The 15083-nt window shown below is 45.2% G+C and overlaps 2 protein-coding genes across 2 annotated transcripts; one reads left to right on the top strand and one right to left on the bottom strand.

Annotated features, from left to right (window-relative positions):
• Positions 1 to 365: 365 nt before the first annotated feature.
• LOC120705443 (receptor-like protein kinase HSL1) lies at positions 366 to 3915 on the top strand. Its single transcript, XM_039989758.1, has 2 exons — positions 366 to 3212; positions 3315 to 3915. The coding sequence occupies exons 1-2, from the start codon at positions 623 to 625 to the stop codon at positions 3710 to 3712; spliced, it is 2988 nt and encodes a 995-aa protein (XP_039845692.1). The 5' UTR covers positions 366 to 622; the 3' UTR covers positions 3713 to 3915.
• A 7088-nt stretch (positions 3916 to 11003) lies between these two features.
• On the bottom strand, positions 11004 to 12470 carry LOC120707945. The gene has a single exon (XM_039993007.1). It carries the CDS (start codon positions 12453 to 12455, stop codon positions 11004 to 11006), a length of 1452 nt encoding a protein of 483 aa, XP_039848941.1. The 5' UTR covers positions 12456 to 12470.
• Positions 12471 to 15083: the final 2613 nt, after the last annotated feature.

Below are 15083 nucleotides of genomic sequence, written 5' to 3'. Positions count from 1 at the left end.
AGACAGACAGACAGACACGCGCACGCACACAGCACAGGTCAAAAGACGGTCTCCGCCCCAATTATTATTATTACTCCCTCCTTCCCTGTTTATAAGGCATACACGTATATCAAGATTCAAACCTTGTCATCTTTGACCAATAATTTGACTATTAAATTTTTATTTTTATAATGCAAATTTCATATGATTGGATTCATAATCAAATATATTTTACAATGATTATAAGTTTATAATCAAAAGTGATATAATATATGATAAATAAATGGTCAAAGTGTTGTTTAGAAGACCGTGTCATGTTCCACCATGCCTTATAAACGGGGAAGGAGGGAGTATCAGTCAGTCTCTTCTCCACTAGCAGCAATTCAGCCGACCGAGGGGGCTGAGGAGGTTAGCCGGCCGGCCGCCGGCCACCACTTGCAACTTGCAAGCCCGCCCACCCAGACTCAGTTGCTTTCTTCCTCATTCACTCCTCACTCCTCCGTCCACCATCTCCATCCATCCCCAATTCTGAACTGAATTCCCCACCCACCACCATACATAGCAGAGCAAGAGAAGAGCGAGCCGCCGATGCCGACGCCGACGCTTCGGCTTCGGCTTCTCTAACAACCAAAACTCAGCCACCATGTCCATGGCCGCCTCCTTCCTCCCCCTCCCCCTCCTCCTCCTCCTGCTCCCCATCCCGGCGCACGCCTTGAGCCAGGACGGCCTCCACCTGCTCGACGCCAAGCGCGCGCTCACCGTCCCCGCGCCCGCGCTCGCCGACTGGAACCCGCGCGACGCCACGCCCTGCGACTGGGCCGGCGTCTCCTGCCACGACCCCGACGCCGTCACCGCCGTCTCCCTCCCCGGCCTCAACCTCGCCGGCTCCTTCCCCGCCGCGCTCTGCCGCATCCCGCGCCTGCGCTCCATCGACCTCTCCGACAACTACATCGGCCCCGACCTCGACGTCGCCCGCTGCGCCGCCCTCCAGCGCCTCGACCTCTCCACCAACGCCCTCGTCGGCCCGCTCCCCGACGCCCTCGCCGACCTCCCGGACCTCCTCTACCTCAACCTCCAGGGCAACAACTTCTCCGGCCCCATCCCGGACTCCTTCGCCCGCTTCCCCAAGCTCCAGTCGCTCTCCCTCGTCTACAACCTGCTCGGCGGCCAGGTCCCGCCCTTCCTCGGCCGCGTCGCCACGCTCCGGGAGCTCAACCTCTCCTACAACCCCTTCGCGCCGGGCCCCGTCCCGCCCCAGCTCGCCGCCCTCTCCGCGCTGCGGGTGCTCTGGCTCGCCGGCTGCAACCTCGTCGGCGCCATCCCGCCCGCCCTCGGCCGCCTCGCCAACCTCACCGACCTCGACCTCTCCACCAACGCCCTCACCGGCCCCATCCCGCCGGAGATCGCAGGCCTCACCAGCGCCGTCCAGATCGAGCTCTACAACAACTCCCTCACCGGGCCCGTCCCCGCGGGCTTCGGCAGCCTCCGCCACCTCAGGGCCCTCGATTTCGCCATGAACCGCCTCCACGGCGCCATCCCGGAGGACCTCTTCCGCGCGCCCAGCCTCGAGACCCTGCACCTCTACGCCAACGCGCTCACGGGCCCCGTGCCGGAGTCCGTCGCCAGGGCGCCGTCGCTCGTCGAGCTGCGCCTCTTCGCCAACCGCCTCAACGGCACGCTGCCCGCCGGCCTCGGCAGGAACACGCCGCTCTTCTGCCTCGACCTCTCCGACAACGCCATCTCAGGCGAGATCCCGCCGGGGATATGCGACCGCGGCGAGCTGGAGGAGCTGCTCTTGCTCGACAACATGCTGTCCGGCCGCATCCCCGACGCGCTCGGCCGCTGCCGGAGCCTGCGCCGGGTGCGCCTCTCCAACAACAGGCTCGCCGGGGACGTGCCCGACGCCGTCTGGGGCCTCCCGCACATGTCGCTTCTCGAGCTCAACGACAACCACCTCACCGGCCAGATCTCCCCGGCCATCGCCGGCGCGGCCAACCTGTCCAAGCTCGTGCTGTCCAACAACCGCCTCACCGGGGCCATCCCGTCGGAAATCGGATCCCTCTCCAAGCTCTACGAGCTCTCCGCCGGCGGCAACATGCTGTCCGGCCCGCTCCCGTCATCTCTCGGCGGCCTGCCGGAGCTCGGCCGCGTCGTGCTCCGCAACAACTCGCTCTCCGGCCAGCTGCTTCGGGGCATCGAGTCGTGGAAGAAGCTCAGCGAGCTCAACCTCGCGGACAACGGCTTCACTGGCTCCATACCGCCGGAGCTCGGCGACCTTCCTGTGCTCAACTACCTCGACCTCTCCGGCAACGAGCTCAGCGGCGAGGTCCCTGTGCAGTTGGAGAACCTCAAGCTCAACCAGTTCAATGTGTCCAACAACCAGCTCCACGGCCCGCTGCCGCCGCAGTATGCCACGGAGGCGTACCGCAGCAGCTTCCTGGGCAACCCTGAGCTGTGTGGGGAAATTGCCGGTTTGTGTGGCGGCGATTCGCAGGGAAGGTCCAAGCACCACTCTGGCTTCGCCTGGATGATGCGCTCCATCTTCATATTTGCGGCTGCCATTCTGGTTGCTGGAGTCGCGTGGTTCTACTGGCGGTACCGGACCTTCAAAAACAGATCGAAGCTGAGAGCCGACCGCTCGAAATGGACATTGACATCCTTCCACAAGCTGTCATTCAGCGAGTATGAGATCCTGGATTGCCTTGACGAGGACAATGTCATCGGCAGCGGGGCATCCGGGAAGGTGTACAAGGCGGTGCTCAGCAACGGCGAGGTGGTCGCCGTGAAGAAGCTGTGGAGCGCGGCGGCGGTAAAGAATGGCGGTGGCGAGGGCTCATCAGCTGCGGACGACAGCTTTGAAGCCGAGGTGCGGACGCTGGGCAAGATTCGGCACAAGAACATTGTGAAGCTCTGGTGCTGCTGCGCCCACAAGGAGTGCAAGCTGCTGGTGTACGAGTACATGCCCAACGGAAGCCTCGGGGACGTGCTGCACAGCAGCAAGGCGGGGTTGCTGGACTGGGGAACGCGGTACAAGATCGCGCTGGATGCAGCGGAGGGGCTGTCCTACCTTCACCATGACTGCGTCCCGGCCATCGTCCACAGGGACGTCAAGTCGAACAACATCCTCCTAGATGCGGAGCTGAGCGCCCGGGTGGCCGATTTCGGGGTGGCCAAGGTGGTGGAGGCCAAGTCCATGTCGGTGATCGCCGGCTCCTGTGGCTACATTGCGCCGGGTATGCCTAATGCCTGTCTGATCATGCATCATCGTCCATATGATTACTGCTGCTGCTGCTGATTTCTTTGAATTGCTCATCATCTGGTATATATGATTGCAGAGTACGCTTACACGCTGCGCGTGAACGAGAAGAGCGACACGTACAGCTTCGGCGTGGTCCTCCTGGAGCTGGTGACCGGGAAACCGCCGGTGGATCCCGAGTTCGGGGAGAAGGACCTGGTGAAGTGGGTGTGCAGCGCGCTGGAGCAGAAGGGGGTGGAGCACGTGCTGGACAGCCGGCTGGACATGGGGTTGTTCAAGGACGAGATGGTGAGGGTGCTCCAGATCGGGCTGCTGTGCGCGAGCTCGCTGCCGATCAACCGGCCGGCGATGCGGAGGGTGGTGAAGATGCTGCAGGAAGTGCGCGCGGAGGCCGGCAGGGGGCCGCGGGTGGACATTAAGGACGGCAAGCTGTCGCCCTACTACTACGAGGACGCGGCCGCCGCCCCTGGGTGGTGAGCTTCGTCATCATGGGCTCCTGGCGGTTGGAATTGGAAAGCAAGCTGCTGGGTCGGCAATGGCGCCGGTTGTTGGTTGGTACCAGTCGCTGTGTGTGTGTCTGTGGGGTTGCTTTGTCAAGCATTGCATTGATACCATCCTTGCCATGGGATTGGGATCGGAATATAATCGATTTAAATGTAGGTGGGTGCGTGCAATCTATTATATTAATAAGAGAAGGTTAAAAGAAGTCGAAAGAAGCCATCACGTTCGCCGAAAGAGTCTAGAAATTCTCATGTTAATTTAAAAAAGAGAAGATTTGCACCGTTGAATTTTACGAAGATCTAACAGTTTAGATCAACTCAAGAGTCCATATCAAATACAATTAGAAAATAAATATTTTTGGATTTAAAAAATTAGGACATAACCAAAGAGTTCATGCCGAATACGATAACATGGACACGGATTCTATGTTTCCCTTCCCTAATCACACACGTACAGCACCCTCATGCATCCTGTTCTCTACGTCGCTCATATTATTAAATAGATGCAAGCTCAATTTTAGATAATGAGATACCCGGTCTAGATAGATGCAAGCTAAAAAAATCCAAGAATTAGCAACATAATTATTGATGAAAAGAAGTTCAATCCAATAAAGAACAAGATCCCGATAGGGTTGGACGGTTGGCTAGGCCGCAATCCGCAGATGAGAAAAATCAATTTGGACAAGAAGTAATTAAATTGAGTCATGAGAACTTCGTTTAGGCAGGAAACAACTCCATCCCGCCGATGAGGAGCTCGATTTGGGTGCTTCAGCTTCCATCCTAAGGTTATGTTTAGATTCCAAAAAAAAATTGGGACCTGCAGTAATTTCGAATGTTTGACCACTAATTAGAAGTATTAAATGTGGATAACTAATAAAACTCATTCCATAACCCCGAGTGTAATTGTGAGATGAATATTTTAAGTCTAATTGGACTATGATTAGATAATATTGTGCTACAGTAAACAACCTCTAATGACAGATTAATTAGGCTTAATAGATTTGTCTCGCGATTTCCCGTCCATCTGTGTAATTAATTTTATAATTAGATCATGTTTAGTTCTTCTACTTTCAGTTGAAAATTGCTACAGTGAATTTCGTCTAAATTTTTTCAGCATCTAAACACAATCTAATTTGTTTTATTTGCTATGCGTACAGAAACTGATCAGCCTGACTAGCAATTCGACAAAAATAAGAGGCATGACTTGCATATGCCAGTACTGGGGGACTATGGAATTGTGGTTCAAATATTCGCCCTACATATATCGATCTGCACCATATTAAATTGTTTCAACTTAGGCATTCAGCGGGTTTGTCCTCTGATGCTGTGGAGTATGCAAAACTATATGTTGAGCTATTCAAATAGCAAGAAGCTAGCAGCGCGCATTACGAATAGCAAGGCACCAATGTGGTTGAGCCTGTATCCATAATAAGACGAAAGCACGATACCCTCCATGCGCCACACTGAACCATACACACGTGTGATATTCTTGATGCGTAGGCAAAGCGTTAATTTCCATTAACATGAAGAAAAATTAACCTTTCTAAGTATAATAATTAATTATTTATCTATTATAAAATATAATAGTATTAAAGGAGACACAACGTGGTCTAAACTAACTAGAAGAGTTCATGTTGAATTCAATGAAGATGCAATATTCTAAATTATTCAAAGTCCGTATTATCAAAACAGACCCCGTAGCAAATATAAAGTTCGCATAAGAATCCATATTTCCATTAGTGTCTTAAATTATACCGTGTTTTAAAATATTACATATTCCACAATCTATACATAATTTGTGTGGGGAAAGGATAAAGAAGGAGCAAAGTAGATCGGATAAAAAAACTAGAAAAAGAGAGAACAGAAAAGAAAGGTAGGAAAAATAACAAAAGTGACGGGAAAAAAGAAGAAAAGATAAATTTTTGGCTTATTCTATTATTATATTACTACTATGTTACTTCATATAAAATTATATTATTATAAAATCATATTATAAATTGTAGGAGAATAATAAAATTTATCTGTAAGGAATCATAAGCTATGAGCACTTTGCATATTTAACATCTTCTATGTATTCATGAAAAAATAGAAGTAGTTTTACCAAATGTTTTCCAAGCTCTATCAACATTAGAGAAGTTGCTCCATCAACGCAGTTACAACCGGAGTCGTTTCAGCCATAGCCGAAGTCCTGCCAAACTAGCCCTAAGTTGATAGCCTACAACAAAATAATTCAATCCAGTTGGTGTTGTTTCTCCTCTTCGCTTAGGAAAAAACAGCAAGAGACACAATCTAAACTCAGCAAGTGAGTCGAACTAAACAGGGAACTACTCCGTTAGGTGCATCGGACGTGAAATACACTAATTGATTTCAAATGTGTGGAGAAAAAAAAACAAAAGATGGAGAAATCAATCGAAATAGCTCAAGAAAATGAAAGTCAAAAGAAAAGAGTTAGAAACAACAGTGAAGACATGTTTGGAACTATACATCGCCGAGATGACAAAAGTATGAAGTTGACCAATTATGCAATCAGTCAGATGGGCTAAAAATAAATAAAAAAATCTACATAAATGGGGAAAATACCAATAGGTTTCACAGAATAAAAATTAATGTATAGATATATAGTAATATAGCATGTATATAAGTTTTGTATGAACAAGTGAAAATGAATAAAAAATAATATGTTTTGACCGAAGCCAGCAAAGAGGCCCAACCTTTTTCTAAATATTTTATACATGATTATTTTTAATTTGCTTCCACAATAAGCTAGACCTAAGTCTACTAGAAGCTACTTTGGTATTCTAACAACTAGGTTTGAGATCTTTTCGCTAAAGAATAATAAAATATTGCAAGGTACAAATCGAGGTCAAACATCTATTCAACATGACCCAATATTAAATACGATTCTCAAATTGATATTTTGCATATTAAAATATTAAAATATGCAAACATGGTATAGAAATAAATGATTGATATAAACTTCTATACATAGAAAGGTACATGTAATATTAAACGAGGGCGAAAGATAGGTAAATAAAATAGCAAATACATCTTTTCTGTTAAGGTAAAAATACAAAAATAATTCAATAAAAAACTAGCTACCTGTGGCTATAAATTCGGAATTAGAAGAATATAAAGAAATTAAGAATTAACCAAAGAGTTCATGTTGGATACAATTATTAAAAATATAAAGTTATAATTATAAAAATAATAAAATTAGAATTATTAGCATTAGCACTTGATATAAAAGAGTTACTATTAGCAAAATCGCTAAATTTAAAATTAAATATATAAGTAAATTACCAGTTCACCAAAGGGTTCTTATCGAATATAACTAATAAATATATAAGTGCAAGAATTTAAATATAGAAAACAATTAGTAGTTAATTTGTATAATGATTAAGAATCACTAAATAAATAGTTTAGGTCAAATGCAAATAATAAATCCTAAATTTGAATTATAAACGGGACTACAAGTTCTCAAACATTTCATGTTCAATTAATTAATAAATAGCTAAATTTAGAATTTTAATTAATAAACTTATTAGTTAATTTGTATATGAATTTTAAACAAAGTGTTAAAAGAAGCCATCACATTCGCCAAAACGATTTAAAAATTACCATATTAACTAAAAAAGAAAAAAATGATGAGTTAGCCACGAAGAACCTTAGCCGAATAGTAGCATATTCTACATAATTGGAAGATAGAAAAGTTGCTAAGAAGTGATTTTGATATGGAGAATGATGAGCGGATGAGAGTCTCTAAACATGAAAAACACATAGATAACTAGCCTAACAAAATTAGAAGCATAGCGATGACTGCATGGTGGTGCATCCATATCATAGCCACGACATAATATTAGCCCTATCACCAAGTTGATGATTGCTCTAACATGGATTGCATTGTCTTTGTTACCAAAGCATGACGATCATCACTAGCGACACCAAGAAAAACTGAGATGGTGATGTTTTGCTATGTAATATTGTCATTTGATGATGACCGAGAGCTAAAAATATTTATAAGAGAAGAAGGCACGATAGATGATACAACCATTATGGAGCGATGATGCGAGATGTAGAACAAAGCAACTTGAAAATTGATGTTTGAGATGCACGCCCGTTGATAGCAAGCCAAATATAGTGTTCAAAAGTAATAGCGTGCACCATCAGTGATGCATCTTCGATTACCATAGTATAGCGGGCAAAGGTTCTTGGAATCATTATGGAGATAACTATACCTAAGATAATATGAGAGGATGCATTACGAGGCTATATCAATGGGTGATTGGAGGATAATGAAAAGAAAGTATATTATATTTTTATTGGTATCTAGATTAAATCACTTACCTAAATCTTCTTCTACAAATTTTGGAGTAATTTATTTATCATGCACCATAACTAGAACATTCAAGAAAAATCGTACGCCACAAGTATTTTTTTAAAAGTAATATTGATGTCAAAATAAAATATATAAATATTTAGTTACTTCAGTAAATACCCAAAAGATGTATTTCTATATAAAGCATTCATTTTTCCTAAATTATAATCCAAAAACACACCACAAAATATAATAAAAAAATAAAGATGTACTGCGTGTCTGGACCATGATCATTAGAACAAGACAATCACAAGGATGCAACTAAACAAAACTATTTGCATTCAAATTTTCTAATGTAAGAAAATTTAAAAGTTTAGAGAAAAAACTAGATATCCGTGCAAATTGCGCGGGACACCTCGCTAGTTATTTATATTAGCAGCTTCGCTTGCTGTCTCTCCTCTTAAGTAGTTCCTTGATGCTGGTGGAGGGAGAAATGCAAGGGAAGACGATTGAACAGGATGTCGGTGGGTGGGGAAGACGTGCGACGACAGTGGCCCGAGGAGGTGGGTGTTGAACAGCAATGAACAGATCAGACAAGCAGTAGTAGAAGAGAACGTGGGGGTGCATCGATCGGCTCGGAGACATGGTGAGGTGCTGGAATCTGGATGGATGGAGTAGCCCTCAAGTGAAGTGAATAATGAGGAACGAGGAGTGTCTTGTGTTTGACAGCAGACCAGATACCTTGGGTCTCTGCATGACATGGTAGCCGCACCAACCAACAGGTTTTTTTTTTCTCTTGGTACTGGAATCGAATCGAATCGAAGAAGATGAATGATTTATTTATTTCTCCTACTCTCTTCCTTCCAAATTATAGGTCATTTGACTTTTTTATCTTAAGTTTGACCACTCATTTTATTCAAAAATTTCTGTAAAATATCACTTCTTTTGTTGTGGCTTTCTTTATCAATACAAGTTCTTCAAGAATGATTCAAACTTAACTTTGTTTGTACAAATTTTTTGAATAAAACGAGTGATCAAATTTGGTGTCAAAAAAGTCAAACGATCTATAATTTGAAACGGAGGGCTAGAAAGAGAAAATCTTCATGTTCCAAACCTGTTGCATTGTTGGGCCCATCAAGATAGGGGAACGGAAGCTTTCTTGCAGTTGCAATAATGAATGAGCCGGGCCCAAGATAAATATGTGATGGTCTTGAGCTCAAGTAGAATGGGCCTGTGTAACAACCCAATCTTTTAGGAGCTGGGATTAATCCTAAATGGTTCACAGTGATACTAAATTTGAGAGGTGTGAATGATGCCATGGTTGTCTCAAAGCTCCCGAGCTTTGAATCAGGAGTTGTTCAGGCTAGGGACTTGGGAATATTGGTTAAATCTGAAAAACAGAGAAAACGGTAAACTTTGGATATAAATAAGATGATATTTTGTGTAGTAAATTTGGATGACAAGTATCAAAATGGAAACTTGGATGTTCAGCTTTTACATAGATGTCATTGGTTCTCATGGAAAAGGAAAGTAAGGTGTTCAAATTTAAATTCAAAGATGGGTAGTTTGAATTGTAAGTCTGCAATTTTGAAAGTTGCCTGAATCTGCCATGTTCAGAGTAGTTTTGGGATATTATAGAGGTTGAATTTGAGGTTGTACCTAAAAGAGAAATTGTAGCTCAATTTCAGATAAACAACTTTTCTGCAGGACGATTTTGAAGTTTATGAACAAAATTATAAGAAAAATTGGTTCAAATCAGCAGGTTTGAGATAGCTTGATTGAAAACAGCCTGAACCGATGAGTTCAGTTCGACTTTCGATCAACTTAGAGGACGAACTTGAACTTCTGCCTGAAAGCAAAATTGTATGCAAACGTCTGGGCTACAATTTTTATTTTGGCCGATTTCAATGGTTAGTGGTATAATTTGGAGAAATAGAGGCTTAAAGATGGGAATTTAGTGCTGACTGAAGCTCGATTCAGAATATTCAGACTGCTACAGTACCTGGCGAGCAACCTGACGAGCTTATCCCATTCCCCACCACCGCTGCACCAATCAACTCCGATGGCAAAATTTTAGCTTCGCGTCGTGTATGCAGGGGATCCACACAAGAAAGCAGGCTGGATGTGGCAAGCGTAGTAGGGCGGTAAAAATTTCAAGGGTTTTTTTTTGGGGTCAGTTGGATCCATGCCACTCCAACTTCTTGAAATTGGATTTCATGTTGAAATCCATGCCATTGAGTGGCATGATTTTGAACATGAAACCCAATTTCACGGAGTTGTGGTGGCATGAATCGAATTTTCTCTTTTTTTCTACAAGACACTGCGAAAACACTATTTTGTGCGTTGCACACTACTTGTAAACAGTCTGCAGCCCATCATGAGTTCTAAATTTTGTGCGCTACACATTGGTCCTATTAAAGTAGTCATTTGCAATATGGAAGGAGAGAGAACATACCCTAAAAAGACTAAAATGCCCCTGGCTGTCTAAAAGAGCATTCTGAAGCCATTACTCCGTCTTGCAGCCACAATATCCAATCAACATATTTGAGGAGACAATATATGTATGATAATTGACTAGTATATCATAATTGTTAACATGTCACAAATTACATCAATTTGGCATGTCAAAAGACGTTCATGATGCAAGTTCCAGTGCCATTACAAGTCCATTACAAGTTCCAGTGCCATTACAAGTCCATTACAAGTCCATTAAAAATTACAAACAAACAACCACATGCATCAGACGTTCATTAAATGGTCCAGTGCCATTGTTCCATGCACCTCAGCCTCCTCCACTGCAATTCTCCTAGCTCGACTGTGAAAGAAAACAAAGATTAGGGAAAAAAACATAAGTCTAGATGTTGATATTAGAAAAAAGATATAGATGGTGCCTTGCAGTGGAGGAGTAGGAGAATAAAGTCTGGATGATTACCTCCTAGTTAGTGCCCCAAGATTAGTTTAGATCAAATGGGCTAGTTGGTGTTGATGGTGCATGTAGCAGCTTCAATGGTGAACTTGGGCTGGCTCTTACTTTTGTGATCACTTGCTTCTTGGTCCTCTTATTTTTAGGTGTGCTTGTGTTGGCTACTACTTTCTCCTTTTTGGTCCTCTTATTTTTAGGTGTACTTGTGCTGGCTGGTACTTTCTCCTTCTTGGTTTTGTTACTCTTTGGTTTTGGTTGTGCAGGAGGTGGATCATCTGAGTCATACACTGTCTCATTGCAAGTTTTTTGCATATGTCCTAACTGACCACATCTCTTGCATCTCTTTCTTTTCCTGCTGCCACCCACAGCAACTGATTTTATTCTCCTACTCCTTGGTCTACCTGCTGCCCTCTTGAGTACTGGAGGCCACAACTTGAATTCTAGTTGTACTTGAGGCCACATACTCTTGTCTGGTATTGGTTCCATCCAACCTTCATATGCTGATTTGAACTTTGACACAAAGTAGCAGCTGTCGACATAATCCTCCAACTCTAGACCCCTATAAGAGCATATCAAACTGATTGCATGATTATATGGGAGTCCAGTGAGCTGCCATCTCTTACATGTGCAAGTTCTTTGTTCCAGATTAACAGTATGTCTCCAAGGTGTCAAATCCCTATAAACACCACTGATCTCTGCCATGTGACCAAGACCTTTGTGGATTGAATATCCAACCAGTCCTCTATTCTTTGCATTGAGAGACTTTATTATGTGTGGCAGCACTTTACTAGTCAACTTCATGGCTAGAGTTCTTCTTTGATACAATTTCTCCATGATTTTTTGTCTAATTGTATCCATCAGTTCTATCACAGGCAGTGACTTGTCATGTTTTATCCAATTATTGAAGGCTTCAGCAATGTTATTGGTCACATAGTCACACTTGCTAGCTGTAGAGAAATAACATCTTGCCCATAAGTGCTTGTGATTGTCCTCAATCCATTTCATTGCTTTTGTGGATGATGCCTTCATGATGTTGTAGTGATTGTCAAATATGTCCTTCCTGTAAGCTCTTGCAGCTGGCCAGAGGTTCTTTTCAAAGATCTTTCCACGATATCGCTTCTTAAAATTTTTGTAAAGATGCCTCATGCATTCCCTATGCTCTACACCATTGGTGAAGACTTTTGTCACTGCTATGTCAATATCTTTCCCAGCATCAGTTGAAATGACAAGTCCAGGTGGGGATCCAATTGCCATTGCAAGCTTGTTCATGAACCAGCCCCAATTATCTTGTGTCTCTGATCCAAATACAGCATATGCCACGGGAAACATCCAGTTATGTCCATCAATGCCTATAGCTGCAGCTAGTTGCCCCTTCCACCTTCCAGTAAGAGCAGTGGAGTCAATGCCCAAATATGGTCTGCACCCATTTTTGAATCCATCAATACATGGCCTCAAAGCAACAAACATCTTACTAAATCTCATCTTGGGCCCAACCCTTTCACAATCTATCTCTACTATGCTGCCAGGGGCCTTTGTAGACAATCCAGTATGACAACTTGATCAAATACTTCTCCTCCAACTTGTTCTTCAAAGCAGAAGCTCCAATTGTGGGATCTTGCCTCAACCATTGGATTACTCTATCCCTAACCCAGAATTGATTAGCCATGCAATGGTTCTGTACTTTACTTGTGCTCTTGCAATAATGCTTGTTAGGCATCTTCTTAATCTGCCATGTCCTTTCATCCTGCAGTTGTGATACATGTATTCTCCACTTGCACTTCTTGGCTTTACAATATCCTCTATACCTCCTTGCTTCATTATAACGAGCTACAATTTCAACCTCATTCAGAATAGCATACTGTCTAATAGCTCTCATGAAAGTGTCTCTATCTTCAAATGTCACCCCAACAGCAATCTTGGGGTTTTCTAAGTCAGTTATATGCTCAACCACATCACAACTTTTCTCATCATCAATAGCACAATCATCATTATCTTCTTCATCAGTGTCAGGAATGTAATCAAAGCCAATGTTAGAAGCAGGTTTAGCACGCTCAACAGGCTCATCATCTACTCCAACATACTCTATTTCATCATTTTCACCCCAAGGATCATTGGTATGAGAATCAGGATCATTAGTCTCATTAGTAACAAGATCAAATGCACTATCAACTAGATCTGATTTGATTTCAGTGCTGCATATCAAAAGCTGATTTGATTTCATATCAACAACATCAACTTCACTACATAAACTGCTATTATGATTGGGCTGGTTAATGACTGAAACTACCACAGGAAGCCTTCTAATGTCCCAATACATATCAATTGCAGCAAGCAATGAGGAATCAGAATCAATGTCGCTATACTCACATGCAACCTTGTCCCAAAAGCTCACCGATAAAGTTTGGCCACTGCTTCGCTTTATCTCAGCATCTAAGTCAGCATAGAAATCCATCCATGAAATTGTATCCTTATCACGAACCCAGTTCTTATTGCAGGTGGCGTGAATCACATGTGTACCATGCTCCTGATAGCTAGGGATGCGGATGGCAAATCTACAAAGCCGTGTTGCGGTCCATCCTACAAAACAAAAAAGAACAGACAAGGATGACCCCAACAGTAATCATGAACGCTACAACCTCAATGACAGCAAGAGTGACCTTAACTTACCCATCTGGAACCCATGACAAATCCAACGCTTTCGTCGGAGATCCGGTGCTGTGCAGCCGCTTCACAGCACGCCGGGAAATCGGGGATCGATGCGACGACATCAGATCAGGATGAAAATGATGAAAACACTACAGCAACGCGGGCGGAAAAATGTGATGATAAGGTGGCACAGTAATAATGAAATCAAACAAAAAAGAAAAGCGGGTGGAGCAGATGCTCACCTGCAGTCCGGGACACGCCACCGGGCCGTGTCGGCCTTGGCTGCTGTCTGCTGACCTGGGCTGGGTTGATGCTGCCCTGACCCTGCTCCTGCTGCACGCCGACGGGGACAGACAAATGGAGGAGCCTCCGGAGTCAAGTCACGCCGATGGAGGATCCACGTGCACGCGCTCACCTGCAGTCGTGGAGGGGGCCGCGCGGGATCCACGTGCACGCCGCCGCCGCCGCCGTCCCGGACACGCGCGCGGGGGCTCCGGATCCGCGTGCAGGCCGCCGCCGCCGTCCCAGACGCGCGCGGGCTCCGCGTGCAGGCCCAGGGCGCGGCGTGCTGGCCGTCGCCGGGTGGGGGGCGGAGGCGACAAGGCGTCCGCGTGAGGGAGCGAACGGATAAGGATTAGGGTGGGGTGGGGGGCGGAGGCGTCCGCGTGCGGGACCGAATGGATAAAGGGTTAGAGTCACAGGGACATTTTAGTCTTTTTAGGGAATGTTCTCTCTCCTTCCATGTTGCAAAAGACTAGTTTAATAGGACTAATGTACAGCGCACAAAATTTAGAATTCACGGTAGGCTGCAGATTATTTCAAGAAGTACAGTGTGCAGCGCACAAAATTGTGTTTTAGGAGTGTCCTGTAGAAAAAAAACCCAAATTTCAAATATGTACTGCCCGAGCTCATCCAATTGCTCTCCTCCCGCCATTTGGTTCCCTCTCGGCCCGAGTTCATCTCGTCGTTGTTTCCACCGCCGTTGAGCCACACCAGTTCAATTCCCCCGTACACCACCTCCCAGAATCAATACCAATCCGATCCGTTCAAACCCTTCCAGAGCTAAATCCATCACTACAGCTTCGGGTCCAAGATCATCTTCTTCCTCGGGCCGCCGTCGTGCAGGGAAAAGGGGGTCGCCGGTGAGCTTCAAGTTCTGGGTGGTTAGGGGGCGTGTGTGTGTTGTGTGTCCGGGGTAGAAGGGGGTTGCCATGCTGTTCCCTGCCAGGATGGCCGGAACGCGCGCGTACCACTGTGTCCATGTCGTGGCCGTCTGGGTCGCCATCGAGTTCTGTGTTCCGTCGGTCCCGCGGTCCGGCTGGAAGCCTTGGCGTGCTCCTCGGGATGCCGTGCTGCTCCTACTACAACAAAAACAGATTAACCGCGACCTTCTAAAAAGAGCTAGGAGGCGGCCTGCCTCGGTTAATGGTGGCCCCACTGCCGGCCGTGCAACCGCCTCGATCG

This window comes from Panicum virgatum, chromosome 5K (genome assembly GCF_016808335.1).
Source record: "Panicum virgatum strain AP13 chromosome 5K, P.virgatum_v5, whole genome shotgun sequence".
Classification (NCBI taxonomy): Eukaryota; Viridiplantae; Streptophyta; class Magnoliopsida; order Poales; family Poaceae; genus Panicum; species Panicum virgatum.
This window is presented reverse-complemented; position numbering and strand designations above follow the sequence as displayed.